Source organism: Pyrus communis, chromosome 15, assembly GCF_963583255.1.
Source record: "Pyrus communis chromosome 15, drPyrComm1.1, whole genome shotgun sequence".
Classification (NCBI taxonomy): Eukaryota; Viridiplantae; Streptophyta; class Magnoliopsida; order Rosales; family Rosaceae; genus Pyrus; species Pyrus communis.
In genome coordinates this window covers 17,911,997-17,926,598 of record NC_084817.1, presented here as the reverse complement: position 1 = coordinate 17,926,598, position 14,602 = coordinate 17,911,997, and the positions used below count along the sequence as shown (strand labels likewise).

General features: G+C 37.4%; 1 protein-coding gene across 2 annotated transcripts; it reads left to right on the top strand.

The window, feature by feature from the left end:
- The first annotated feature begins 242 nt into the window (after window positions 1-242).
- On the top strand, window positions 243-7,176 carry LOC137718146 (uncharacterized). 2 transcript variants are annotated; one of them, XR_011065846.1, is made up of 10 exons: window positions 243-818; window positions 923-1,061; window positions 1,220-1,341; window positions 1,460-1,663; window positions 3,856-3,915; window positions 4,901-5,039; window positions 5,311-5,429; window positions 5,533-5,757; window positions 5,929-6,336; window positions 6,979-7,176. XR_011065846.1 is itself a non-coding variant. In XM_068457648.1 (9 exons), exons 1-9 carry the CDS (start codon window positions 354-356, stop codon window positions 6,121-6,123), a joined length of 1,668 nt encoding a protein of 555 aa, XP_068313749.1. In that variant the 5' UTR covers window positions 243-353; the 3' UTR covers window positions 6,124-6,546. The 2 variants fall into 2 exon arrangements, 1 of the variants encoding a protein (XP_068313749.1); XM_068457648.1 differs by lacking the exon at window positions 6,979-7,176 and having other exon boundaries at window positions 5,929-6,546.
- The last annotated feature ends 7,426 nt before the right edge of the window (window positions 7,177-14,602 follow it).

Below are 14,602 nucleotides of genomic sequence, written 5' to 3'. Positions count from 1 at the left end.
TAAATCACATATGCTAATTGTGTTAAAGTATAAAATTAAGAAAACCCATGGGCTCATCTGGACTCTTTTTAGTAGGCCAACTTAATCCAATTGTAGAGCTCGCTCGAATCAAGTAAGCAAGTAAACGGGTTTAAAAACGAGTAAACAGACAAACGGTTACAAATAAATAAGTTTATAAACGATTATAAATATAGATATAATCGTTTAGACAATTACTGAAGAGCAAACAATTACGCAGAGAATGATCATGACCATCCGCCTTAACCGTTGTCATCCCTACCCTCCATAGAAAGATCAGATTGATAAGACAAAGACCCACCGTCAGCGCCGGGTGACCCAAAACAAACACATCAATGGCTCTGCTCTCAGCTTTCCGCTTCCGCTACTTACCGCCACTGTTGGCCGTAGCTTCCACTTCACTTCCCCTTCTCTCCCACCTCACTCCCAATAGTCTCAAACTCCACCCTCGCTCCCCGCTCTATTTACCCCCTTGCCACTCCTCCACTTTCACCAACTCTTCCCCGGACAAGACCCAGTCGCAGACCCAGACGCTACTTCTCAGCCGAGACGAGCGAGCACTGAGTGGGTCCCAGCATCAGGAGAGCACGAGCACAATTGCGGCAATCGTGACGTCACTTGGAGGTCCACCCGCTGCGGTTGGGATCATACGGTTGTCGGGGCCGTCCGCCGTGGCCATTGTCGGCCGCGTCTTCAGTCCGAGCAAGAAGAAGACGAAGAGGAAGAGCACGTGGCGACCCACCAGCCATGTGGTGGAGTACGGCGTCGTTTCGGACCCCAACGGCAATGTCGTCGACGAGGTACTCTACTAATTTGAAGTTTCCGCATTCAGTGAAATGCAATAGAAATTTGAAGTATGTGAATGATGATAACACGAGTACGGCGTCGTTTTGCTTGGGCTTAGGTTTTGGTTGTACCCATGTTGGCGCCAAGGTCTTACACGCGGGAAGATGTGGTGGAGCTCCAATGCCATGGAACCCAAGTGTGCCTCAATCGTGTTCTCAGAGCTTGTGTTGAAGCTGGAGCAAGGCTCGCCGAACCAGGTCCACATTCTTAGCTCAAAACTGTTCCAACCTTTTGAATTTTCGGTTTCAAATGTTTGAGCTTTTCGAATTGAACTTATGCAAGGAGTAAAGGGTAGGCACCACATTTTCCTAACACTAAATGTGTCTCTGTGTGTGTGTTTGTTTTCTCAATTCAGGCGAGTTTACTCTTCGCGCCTTTCTCAATGGCCGGTTGGACCTTACGCAAGCTGAAAATGTTGACAAACTCATTTCAGCCAAGTCTGTGGCTGCAGCGGATGCGGCACTGGCTGCTATTCAGGCATGTGTCTTTGTATGCCTGCGTAATATATGTGCTTCATAAACAAATTCCGTAATTATGTAAGCCCTAGTTGGGGGAAATGATAATCAACCTGGAAAAAACAATTTAACATTGGCAGGGGGGCTTTGCTTCCATGGTTAAATCTATAAGAGCTCAGTGCATCGAGCTGCTTACGGAAATTGAAGCTCGTTTGGATTTCGATGATGAGATGCCACCACTTGATACAAATGAAATTGTGAATAGAATAAATTCCATGTCGCAAGATGTTGAGAGTGCTCTGGAGACAGCCAATTATGACCAACTTCTGCAATCTGGATTACAGGTACAAATGAAAATTGGATTTCTTACATTTCTTCCTTGTTGATGGATATTTTATGATAATCTAGTGTATAGCTTAAGATAACTCGGGTCGTGCTACTTTATGTATATCTTATGCTAATCTAACTGAACCCTGATGTTGATGTTTTCTCTTCAATTTACACAGACTGTATACTGAGTTTTTATTGTTAATAGCCAAAATTTAACCCCAGATTTCATAAATGTCACATTTTATAGAACTTTCAAATATGGCCAAAAACTTAGGTGACTAGTCTCAAATGCCATAACCCAATTACTCAGAAAAGCCAAAGCACTTGAATGGTTCTTCTCTGCATCGTTGTTCCACGAAGGGAGTGGTGAACATTGTGGAGCAGTGCAGGTGTTGTTGAAGTTGCAGTTAACTAGCCGAGTACAGACTTGCAAATTTGCCACCCATGTCTGAAATTCAATCACTATCGTTGATACATGTCTGTCGCGGCAGAATATTCTTTGTACAATTGTCTGTTCAGACATAATATTGGTTGAGGTTTCTAACTCATTGGAATCAAAATTCTAATCTGATTGTTGTAGACCAAAGGACAGATATTTAGAACAAAAACAGTTTTCTCAAGAGGATCATTCATATTTTTTATGGAACAAAATTTGGAATGCTTGTGTCCCTCCAAAACTTAAGGTGTCTGCTTGGAGGATATGTCTTGATATAATTCCTATAATGGTCTCTAGCAAAGAAGCGTATCCCTTTGACAACAGGTGTGTGCTGTGTGGAGCTAATGGTGAATGCAGTTGGCTTCTCGTTATGGAGTGCCCTTTTTCCAAGTGCATCTAGTTATCTCCCAATCTGGGAATTCCTCCTATCAGGGATTTTGCTTTCTGAATACAAAACCAGGCTCTTGAAGTTAGCTGTGTCCTAAAGAAGTATGACTTTGATTGTTTTATGAGAATGCTCTGAGCAATATGGAATGCAAGAAACAAGAATTTGTGGGAGGGCAAGTGTGTAGCCCTGAATGTGGTCGCTTCTAAGGCAATTGGCTGGTGGCAAGAGTTCTTGAAGGTGGCTTTTCCCCACAGCGAGTCCTCACCCCATGCTCCTCTCCCAAATTGGCCCCCCCCCCAAAGTTGTTGTCTAAACATCAATGTCAATGGAGCTTGAAATAAGTCTATCTATTAGGGTGGTGTTGGAGTTATAATCAGAAATTCTGAAGGTGCTTTCATTGGGGATCTTAGTAAATTGTTCAATTGTGTTTTCTCCCTGTGCATGCGGAAGCTTTGGCTGTCAGGCAACGTTTGATTTTGGCAGTTGAGAGGGGCAATCAAAATATCATTATTGATAGAGATTCTCTCTAGATCACCGTGGCGGTTCAAGACTCCTCCTGACCTCTCTCCAATGGACCGATAGTGGAAGATGCGAAGGCCCTCATGCTTTCGATCATTGGAGCTTCTTCTTCCCATGTTCGCCTCCAAGCAAACAAAGTTGCTCATTGCCTGGCAAGAGTAGCTGTCCTCAACATTGGCGTCTGTCTCCTGATGTCATTGGTGATGTGGTTTTTTAGGAGAGTCTCCTCTCTAATTTACTGAATTAGCCTTTGGCTTTCGAATGAAATTCTGCCACTTTTGATAAAAGAAAAATGAAAAAAAAGATCCGCGAACCCTGTCTAATTAATCTAATTTATCTATAACACCTCTTAACAAGTTCTGAATTATACCAGAATAACCTCACAAACAAATCAAAATGAAACAACAGGGTGTGCAAAAATGCTGCACAAGAATCTTCCCAATTCCTATGCCTAAGGAGAAGAATGGATACGATGAACCGATCACATTCTTCATTGTACAATCTAGTTGGGTTTTACCCCTGAGGTTTATTTGGTTTTAATTTTGAGGGTATTTAGGTCTATTTAAGTTGGTTTCTGCTATACCTGAAAGTTTTTATAAAAAGTGACATTTATGAAATTTGGGGCTAAATTTTGGCTAGTAATGATCAAAACTTGGGGGCGGTTACACTGTTAGATATAGGTTTATTTTCCTCGTTTAAACTTGAAATCAACTGCACTAAATGGGACTGCTTTTTCTGTTTATTATTGTGATATGGGTTTGCTTCCGTGATATCCTTTGTATCTTCAAAAGATTATATACATTTGTCTTTTGTGTTCTCATTCCCTGCGGTCTGATTTTTCGAGCTCATATTAAATCTTGCAGATAGCAATTCTGGGCCGTCCAAATGTTGGGAAGTCAAGTCTCCTCAATGCTTGGAGCAAAGTATGTGGTGACTATTTTAGTTTTTTCGGGCATGATTGCTTGTTTTCTTAATGAATTGCTGGCGTGGCCTACACTAAAATAGTAATGATCGCCTCATAACATTTTTTCCCCTTTTGCTTGTCAACGGTTGTTTTTTGCAAAACCACTGTGCTTAAGTGATTTTGGAGTGAATTTTCCCTCTGTCTTGATTGAGATGGCCTTTGACATACCAACTAGTATAATATTACATATGAAGCTCTTTGTAGAACTGTATCTTCTGTAATAATCCCCAGAAAAATTGCATTTACTCATAAAGGAAGGTATTTTAAATAAGTTGTATAGGCATATGCCTATATGAAAATGAATCTCATAACCATGAAAACCTTTTGTTTCTATAAGCAAAGTTGGGGGGTTATATGAAAATAGCTTTCATAACCATGAAATTGTCTCTTATTGAATAAATCTGACTGGAAGCTAATTACTATTACGTTCTTTTTGTACTTCTTTCAGTGAGTTTTGAGATGAGTACTACATTTAAGGGCTCATTTGGTACACATGATTGGATTGGAATGGATAACCTACTAAATTAAAGGTAGGTTGAAGGGAGAAATTATAAAATTATGACCACCTAGAGGATAGAAGATGAATTGCTCATGAAGAAAATTTATTCACTCAATCCTCCGTAAAACGGTAGGAATTCCTTCATAGTTAATCCTCTTCTAATACCTCCAAATGAGAAACCATTCATTTCCACCTTGAATATACCTTTAAAATAAGGAGTTATCCATTCCAATCTAATCATGTGTACTTATAAAGTGGGCTTCATTCGTAGTAGTTTAGTAGAAACAATTGTATTTGTAAGAGGAACAATAGACATTTAAAAAAAAAAACCATTGTTTTCATAAATGTGGTCCTTCCACTTTTGGTGTCGTTCCTTCTGTTCTGTTTAGCCATTAATGGAAGTATGAGATGTTATTGAGCAGCACATTTTAATTTTAGCGTGCAGTCTGAGAGAGCAATAGTTACAGAAATTGCTGGGACCACTCGAGATGTGGTTGAAGCCAGTATCACAGTTCATGGCATTCCTGTAACCCTTCTTGATACAGCGGGCATTAGGGAAACCAATGACATTGTGGAGAAAATTGGTAAGGCTATCCGTCTTTGCACTCTTGATGTTTAAAGATCCGCTGATTTCAAACCAGAATTACAAGCCAACCTCACCAAGTGCCTAAGTTTCCTTTTCAATAGCATAAGATTTCGTTTAGTTTCAATGGTCCATTGAGCATTAGTTAAATAATTCTCTCCTATGTTTAATTTATTGGCGAGGAATGTTGTGCATATTGCGTGATGTATGGTGGCCGTATCATGGCACTCCTGCTGGAAATGCTTATCCATTTCTCGACTATCTTATCACAGGTGTGGAGAGATCTGAAGCAGTTGCTATGGGTGCTGATGTTATTATAATGGCAGTAAGTGCTGTTGATGGCTGGACTATAGAAGACACTGAACTTCTAAATAGAATACAATCTAATAAGGTTTTCTCTCATGCGCTGAATCATATAAAACGTACATTTCTCTGTTTATCAATCAATCTGTTTTTTTACTCAAAAGTATATAAGAAATCGTTGTCTCCTACAGAAATCTACTGGATCCTCTACCCCCATGATCCTTGTAATTAACAAAATCGACCGTGTTCCATCTGATTGCATGGAGGGGATTGGAAAGGATATCTCTTCGTTCAGTAAGCATGTTTTGACATCTGCTGTCACTGGTCAAGGAATCCAGGGTTTAGAGACGGCAATATTAGAGATTGTTGGTCTTGACAAAATTTCTGTGGGGAACCGCAGATGGACTGTAAACCAGGTCAGCTACGTGTATATCTGCGCGTCTGTTCTGTTTTTAATTACCATAATTGCAACGTTCTATCTTTCCATTTACTCAGATTTGAAGGAAAAAATGCAGTGACTAATTTAGATTGATCTTATGATTCAAGGTTGATTCTCATTGTTGTATTAAATTTTGACGACTTGTCAGAGACAATGTGAGCAGCTAGTTCGGACCAAGGAGGCGTTTGTGAGGTTGAAATCTTCAATAGAAGAGGAAATGCCTTTCGACTTCTGGACAATTGATTTGAGGGACGCGGCAATGGCCCTAGGGCAAATAAGCGGAGAAGACATTTCCGAGGAGGTTCTGTCCAACATTTTTGGCAAGTTCTGTATTGGTAAATAGAAGATGCCTAGAGCTATTATTTGATCCATACAAAGTTCTGTAGCATGTTGGATTACACAAGATGAGAAAGACAGCTTATTATCTAGGTCCTTACGACGCAGCAGTCTGCACGCCTAGTCCTTACGACCCATCTGGCCCGTGCAGATGGCCAGTTTATTCGCCATCCACGTCCCATGTCGTGCACGCATAGAGCCAATACCGCCTACTCGGATGGTCAGTTCATTTCCCCTTTCGAGCCATTTTCCGGTCAATTCCGGTCACGGCAGGACCTCATGTAGATATATTTTTTTTCCCTTGTACTTCCAGCTTTAAAACCATATATTATACGTTGATTTTGGTTGAGTTTTGAAGCTAATCGGAGCCATGGAAGTTTCCTGGCCAAATCCTCAGTTTCTGGCCGGCGGTTGTAGCGGCAATTGAGAACCCATGACCCGTTAACCCTACCCGGATCCATTTAAGAATTGGAAGGAATATTCCAAGAGAATATTCCGTGAACCTTTCAGTTAACTTTATCAGAATATTCTGTCTGAGAATGGAATATTCCGTTAAAGTTAACTGTCGATCGTTACTTGACTTTGTTGACTTTTTCAAAATTTTCTCAAAAACCCTCCTAGGCTAATTTCGACGCCCTGAGTCCGTTTTTGACATCCATTTAGTAAAATTCCAAAGCTTTAACGTAGTTGACCATCGGAGCGTCTTAGTTGATTTTTGAGTTTGACCGTTGACTGTTTACAACAATATGCTTGGGACCTTTCTTAGCGTATTTCGACGTGCTGATTACGAATCCACGGTCTATTTCTCCAACTTTAATCGTTTTAATTGAGTTTTACTAATGGGTCCCAATATTATGTTTAGATGCGATTACTATCGGACACTCCGGCTTCCTTCGTTCGAATGGCTACGACTTTGCAAGTATCTGTGAGCAGGTCTTTTTTTTTATATAGTATTTATACTTATTGAGTTTCCATATATATAATTATTAATGAATTTTCTACGTGATTGCCATAATTAATTAATGATTGTGAGGAAATGTCGTATTGTTGGGAAATTATGATTAATCGTATGGGATACACAGGTAAGCGGACTATGGAGAATACCTTATTTATATTTACGATAGTGAATAGTATTATGACGACATAAAGTATTGATTTACCGTTGTACGATTTTATTTGCGTTATCTGCTCATCGTTGTTGTACCGGTGTTAGCACTTTGGATCTATTATACGTTGATTTTGGTTGAGTTTTGAAGCTAATCGAAGCTGTGGAAGTTTCATGGCCAAATCCCCAGTTTCCGATCCGCGGTTGCAGCGGCAATTGAGAAAAAAAAAAAAAAAAAACCCAAGCAAGATCGAGAACTGGCCCAAACCCATGACCCATTAACCCTACCCAGATCCATTTAAGAATTGGAGGGAATATTTCAAGAGAATATTCCGTGAACCTTCTAGTTAACTATAACAGAATATTTTGTCTGAGAATGGAATATTCCGTTAAAGTTAACTATCGATCGTTACTTGACTTTGTTGACTTTTTTAAAATTTTCTCGAAAACTCTCCTAAACTAATTTTGACGCCCCGAGTCCGTTTTTGACATCCATTTAGTAAAATTCCAAAGCTTTAACGCAGTTGACCGCTGTAGTGTCTTAGTTGATTTTTTAGGTTTGACTGTTGACTTTTTACAAAAATATGCTCGGGACCTTTCTTAGCGTATTTCGACGCACTGATTCTAAATCCATGGTATGTTTCTCCAAATTCAATCATTTTAATTGAGTTTTACTAATGAGTCCCAATATTATGTTTAGGTGTGATTACTATCAAAGACTCCGACTTCCCTCATTCGAATGACTATGACTTTGCAAGTATTTGTGAGCGGTCTTTTATTTTATATAGTATTTATACTTATTGAGTTTCCATATATATCATTATTAATGAATTTTCTACGTGATTGCCATAATTAATTAATGGTTGTGAGGAAATGTTGTATTGTTGGGAACTTATGATTAATTGTATGGGATACACAAGTAAGCAGACTATGGAGAATACCTTATTTATATTTACGATAGTGAATAGTATTATGACGACATAAAGTATTGATTTACCGTTGTATGATTTTATTTGCGTTATCTGCTCATCATTGCTGCATCGGTGTTAGTACTTGCCCGGGCTAGAGCATATGTTCACATTGAACTATACGCTCACTTTGGATCAATTGTAGGTGCCAGTCCTGTCCTAGATTGCTATAGGCAATTAAGACTCGTATGTAATGCGCTTAGAGCTAGTCTTCATGTAATTGTAGTACTATAGCGTAAATCATTATTACACCCAGTTCTGTTCATGCCAGAATACCTCTGCATGAACTCATGTGTCAACATATGTCGATGAGCACTCGATATAATATGTTTGTTTATGTGATTGCCAAACGTTAGATGGTTATTTATGAATTATATTGTGACGTACTGAATTCTTATGATATTGCATGCTATGGTAAGTACTTTCATACTATAAGTAGTATGTATATTTTGGAAACTATACTTGTTTTACGGCGATGGGTTATTATATTTTCGAAAAGGTTTTTACAAAATTTTATTTTTAGGCCCACTCACCCCTGTTTTTCACCCTTCCAGTTTTAGTAGCTAAGCTTTCGTGTCAACGAGGATTCTTGGCAAGCTTTGATATAGGTGTTTACCTTTGATGATATAATTCTCATCCTACCTCTACTGTATTTTACTTATACTCTGACATCACGTGTGAAATGGGTTCATTCTCGCTCACAAGAGCACTATTAGATTTAGGCACTTTTAGGTTTAAATTCGTTCACATCTTCCACAACACTACACTTTATGGTTTTGTCACCTTTATGGTGTTGGCTACCACAACTCGATTTGGAGTCCAGGTGAACATTCCAGGTCGGGGTATGTCACGGCAAGTGGCTGTTTTTCTGCTCTCTTGCTGTTGTGAGTCACCTTTAGTGGCTTGTTCAAATTTGTCCTCCTTGTTGCCATAGCTTTTTCCGCATCTCAATGCATGAATAACATCACAAGCAATTGAAAAGAAATAACATATTCATGTTAAGACTTGTGGCCTCGTCCTAGCAAAAGAGAATTAGCTATGCATATTCATGAACGAAAAACAAATATTATTACGATGAAAGTTAAGGAAAGCACCCTTGTAGAAAGATGAAAGATGCCTAAAAGATCCAGCCAAGTTCTACAACACAATGTCGTAACAAAAAAAAAAAAAAAAAAAAATTGAATCCTAACTAGGAGACTAAGCTATATTAAAATCCTACCTAAACTAGGTTCTCCAACAAATCTGGAAAAATTAAAAAATTAAAAAATTAAATCAAAGTTTCAGGTTTTGCAGAGTAAAACATTTTTTTGACCGACCAAATCAGTAAGAATTCAGTTCCAAAATGGCTCTTTTTAAAGCTTGACATATCCCCTTTAATTTTCCGGAAGAAACTTGTCACGCCTCGATCTTGACATACATCTAGGATCAACTCGCGACAATCGAATGTAGGGGAATGCCAGGAAATACAAACTAAAATTAAAAATATTAATAACATATGTACAAGGAAATAACTAAACCTTCACTAGGGCCAAGACCTGCTAGTAGACTCCTAAAAGAAAGTTGAAAAAATTACAATGAAAGATATAGGGGTAACCTAACACTCCAAGCTCTTTGACCTCTATCTATTACCTTAAGGGCTCCACGTGTCAACTAAGCCCTATAACCTGCACAATTGCCCGTACATCGTGAGAATGGTGCACCAGGCAAATAAACAACCCAAATAAACTGCAAAGCTCGTGTGAGTGACAATAGTCCAATGTATGTGATAATCATAAAAACATATCCATTGATCACAATTTATAACATCAAACATAAAATCATACTTTATGAAATCATAAACAAACCACTAAGAATCCCAAAGGAATCACATAGACATCCATCGGCCTATCTAATTAAACAATAGAGGTCACAATCTATGATTCATAAAATACACTAAAAAGTAGGGCTAGAGCGACCTAGGTTGGCCGAAGCCATCATCTCCAAAGCTTTCTAAATTTAAATTGAATCCAAGGAACCAAAGAATCAACGAAGATGGGATGCGGTTTCAGACGACTCAACAAATCCAACAAAGATTGGGTTTCGGATCACTCAACAGAATCCAAATAGAATACGGTTCCAGATCATTCAACGGAAGCGCGAAGTACAAGAGATTTTGGATCACTCATTGAAATCTGAAACAGCATACGATTCAGGACTACTATTTGTGATAAAAATGTTTACTACATCAGCCTTTTTAACAAAGGAAAACTGATGAAAATGACTTGAAAACTTTGAGTTTTAATGATAAAGACAAAATAAAGGGTAAAGTGAATAGTACCAGGATTGACTTTTTAGTGTAAAAATGTGGTTTTTCGTTAAAATGAACAGTACTGTAGTCTTTTCGTTAAAACTCCCCTTTAACAAAGTGTGGCACAGGTATTAGGCCTTGCTCGCATTGGGCTTGGGCTGGCCTTACTGCTCAAAATACAATCTCCTATTTGAACTTTAAAAAGAAAATGGAGCTATAGTGGTTTTCTTTTTCATGTAAGGCACCCGAAAATGGGACCAACATCACTTTTGTGAATCTTCCCTCAATGCCGTCCAAGATCATGAGCTTAAAGTTATCAGAAGTAATCAAGCGAAACACTGCTTCAGAAAATTGACTCCCACTAGTTACCAACAATCAATTGCAACACAAGGCATCCTTGAAAACTTTGGACTTCATAGACCCCCACTTTCAAAAATGGCATAAGCAAAATTATGCAATCATTGCATAACTCTTAAGAAAATTTTCATGCATGGATGATAACGTGACATGTTATGTTGTAAAACTATGAGTTAAATAAAGTTATGTTTTATATGTATGATTCACATTCATTGTCTAACAACATACGCAGGGAAGACAGAAGTGGGTTTCATAGGGCCAGTGGATTCTAGCACATTCTACATAAAGCTTATATACATAACCCTTTAGTTGATTGCAAGATAAAAAGACGCTTGCAGCTTTCAAATGACAAGGAGAAGGGCTTCAAAGGAATGTGGGCAGGAGGGGTCAAAAAAGCTGCACAATAACAAGAATCAAAGGTGGAAAGTCGGTGGTGCGTCGCCACAATTTTATCTTGTGGGGACTCTATTGACCTATGATTGACACAAAAGGGGACCATAGCACAAAGTCAGGCCAATCTCCTCCATACATCTCCCTATTCTTCTCACAAAAGTGGGCAGAAGCTAAGTTCATATATATCCCAATTCCATGATGGTGCTCTTGCTTTATTCACATGACAATTCCCAATTTCATCGGTTATCATCTTTCATTCATTCTTGTTAAAGTCCAAACAAGTCCCTGTCCAAGCAGGCAAGTCTTACTAGGTGCTCCACAGACCATATTATCGATGGCATGTCTTATGGGGAAAAGCTTGTTTGTGAATTTTTTTAATATTAGTAAAACGAGAAACTATTTTGGTTTCATGTTGTATTTATCGACATAAAAAGTTGATGTTCATTATAAAATTAATTGATAATATAAAGAGTAACCTCATCCCTTATAAACACACGTAATGTGGGATTCGCCCTCGCAACATATCATATATGTCACAAAGGTGAAATCTAACTTGCGTGGCAAATCTCTCACACAAAAGATGTGTGATCAATAAATGTGATTTCTTGAGTAAATCAACGTCATACATATGATGAAAATTGTACTTGCATTATTGTAATTAATTAGTCAACAACACCAAAAGATAGTGAATATTTCGGGTAGACAAATAGTGCATGCTTTTAAGCTTGCTGCTAGCTTTTTGTAGACAAAACCTGTAGTAATAGCCCTGCTATGTGAACATAAACAGACAAAGTCTTGTTTGGCTTGGTTGAGGAAAACATAAGTTCACGGGCTACATCATTTTGGTCTTAATTTTTAAATCCACCCAGCTTTTGTTATATGTATCAATTGAATTTGTTAAATTGCTTAAATAAAAAGCCACACTGGTTGTTCTCATCTAAGAAATTAGCAGTTTATATATATTATTAGTGTAGCTAAACTAGATCAATCAAGCCACATCAATGGTTCACTTTTTTGTGCCATGAACAAATATATTATCTGATGCTTAAGTCAGTGATCTTGATGGAGTTTCGACAAGATAAACCACATTAAATTCATTTAAGGTACTGAAAGAGAGATTAAAACTTAAGTATTGAGTGTGAAGTGAGTGAAGCATTTAACCAATTCCAGATCTGTATTACTTTTCCCTCTAGTTAACTTTCCATGTGCAGTTGCTAAAGCGTTTACTCTAGTCATCCTAACCACCCTTATCACAACCAATATGAATGCAAGTACAATGATTTTAATGGAAAATTTAGTCGATTTTACTGAGATATGAGGTGAACCGTTGCATGAGGAACACTAGCTACCTTCTCTATTTGTCTTTCTCTACTTGCCCTTCCACTCAATTCATGCCATGTGGTATCAAATTACTACTTACATCTATTTATTTAATGTTTAAGGAATTTTATTCTTCTCTAACATTGCTTTTTAAGCCTTTCTAATTTGTTATGGATTTTGTTTTTATAAATAAATTACGTGTTGAAGCTTTTGATGGAGTTGTCTTCCAATTTTATTTTTTTTAAATCGTCTTTGCCGTTCTTTTTTCAAATGATAACGTCTGTTCCTAGAAATTTTTTCTTAATAAAAACATATAGGAGGCCAAAGTTAACCGACAATTGGTATAAGAATAAAAAAAGACAAATGAGAATTCAAAGTGGAAAATGTAAGCGTAAGTTGATTCCACAGCATGTAATGAGTGGGGAAGGCAAGTGAGGAAAAACAAATGAGGAAGGTAACTATTTCTCTCGTCGCCTTATCTACCCTACCAGCTGGTGGCATACTTTACCATGATTCCATCATCACCCAAGAAACTAAGATGGCAGAATTAATAGTTTCCAACTGAAAAACTAAATCTGATGTGGCATGATATGAATTGACAGCTGTCATTCTTGCTGTCAAAATTGACAACAACTTCAAATCTTTATTTAATTGATTATTAAATGGATTTTATTAATTTTATTGTTGTTTTTTTGTTTCAAAACATTTATTATAATAATTTAATATAATAAAATAATAGTTTAGTTTGATATATCAAATGGAAAGAAAAACTTTATAAGATGTCAAATGCCACATAAGCTGTCAAAAAGTAAATTTTATATTTAAAATTTGACATCTCCTTTAGAGATAATCTAAAAGGTTTTTAGTATCAAATCCAAAAAGAATAAAAAATTATGTGTTGGGAAAGTGGTCCCTTCGGGGCATCTATTGTTTTATATTTTTATTATAAGCAATTTTACAACTTTGAATTAGATTAAAAGGACGGAATTAGTATGAATTCAAGACACAGTTAGTTGAACATGAACCTATAAACCAACGCAATTGACATCTATTAAAAATTAGGGTAATATGAAATTTACATCTTGCAACCCTTAGTTTTTTTCGTTTCAGTTTCATACCTAAATTTTGACTTTTCTGGCACTTCAATACTTTCTTAGGCTTTCCGTCAAGTTCTCCATTTAATGATGATGTTTAGGGGTGGTTCGGTATGGGATCCCATACCGAAACCCTTGTCCCGATTCCCAAACCGAAATTTTTGGGAATCCCAAATTCAATACCAATCCCAAACCAAATTTTCGGGAATCCCAATTTTCGGGAATCCCGAAATAATTTCGGGATTTCGGGACAAATCGGGAATCCCGAAATGTTTTTGGGCTTTTGGACTAAAATTTGACATATTATGTTTTTGGGCTAAAATTTGACATATTATGTTTTTGGGCTAAAAGTAAGTTTCAATCTACCCACTACCCATTTGTGCACAAAGTTTTTGGGCTAATGCCATCTCACCCCACATTCCAACTTTGATTCCTCCTCCACATAGTTGTAATTAAATGAAAATTTTGGCGGCGCCTATGTCTGAAAGAACAACTATATTGTGTACTCGAAAACAAAAGAAAAAAATTTGAGCTCAACTAATTGCATGCCCTGTACCCACCTTGTCCGTGTATATATATACAATATATGTATACTGATATGTTCATGCATGCATAATGGTCTTTGCTCCTTTGTTTCCTTGATTTGCCTAGGTATGCAGGAAACTAATATCCAAAGATTAATCACACTAGTGGCTAGGTATGCAGGAAACTAATATCCAAAGATTAATCACATTAGTTGAGACAACTGGAATATAGAAACAAACAAATTGAACAAACAAACATTAGTTATTTAGTTGAGACAAAGATTAATCACACTAGTGGCTACCAATACCATTAATTAAAAAATAATTCTCTTATAATTAAAAAATAATATATATATATATATATAATATTTATTTCTATTCGGTATGGGAATACCGAAAAAATGGAGATGTAATCCCGAATCCCATACCGAAAATTTC

Coding starts and splice junctions, on each gene's coding strand:
- LOC137718146 (XM_068457648.1), top strand. CDS start 354: ATGGCTCTGCTCTCAGCTTTCCGCTTCCGCTACTTACCGCCACTGTTG. Junction 1,062..1,219: donor AGCAAGGCTCGCCGAACCAG/GTCCACATTCTT, acceptor TTCTCAATTCAG/GCGAGTTTACTCTTCGCGCC. Junction 1,664..3,855: donor TTCTGCAATCTGGATTACAG/GTACAAATGAAA, acceptor TAAATCTTGCAG/ATAGCAATTCTGGGCCGTCC.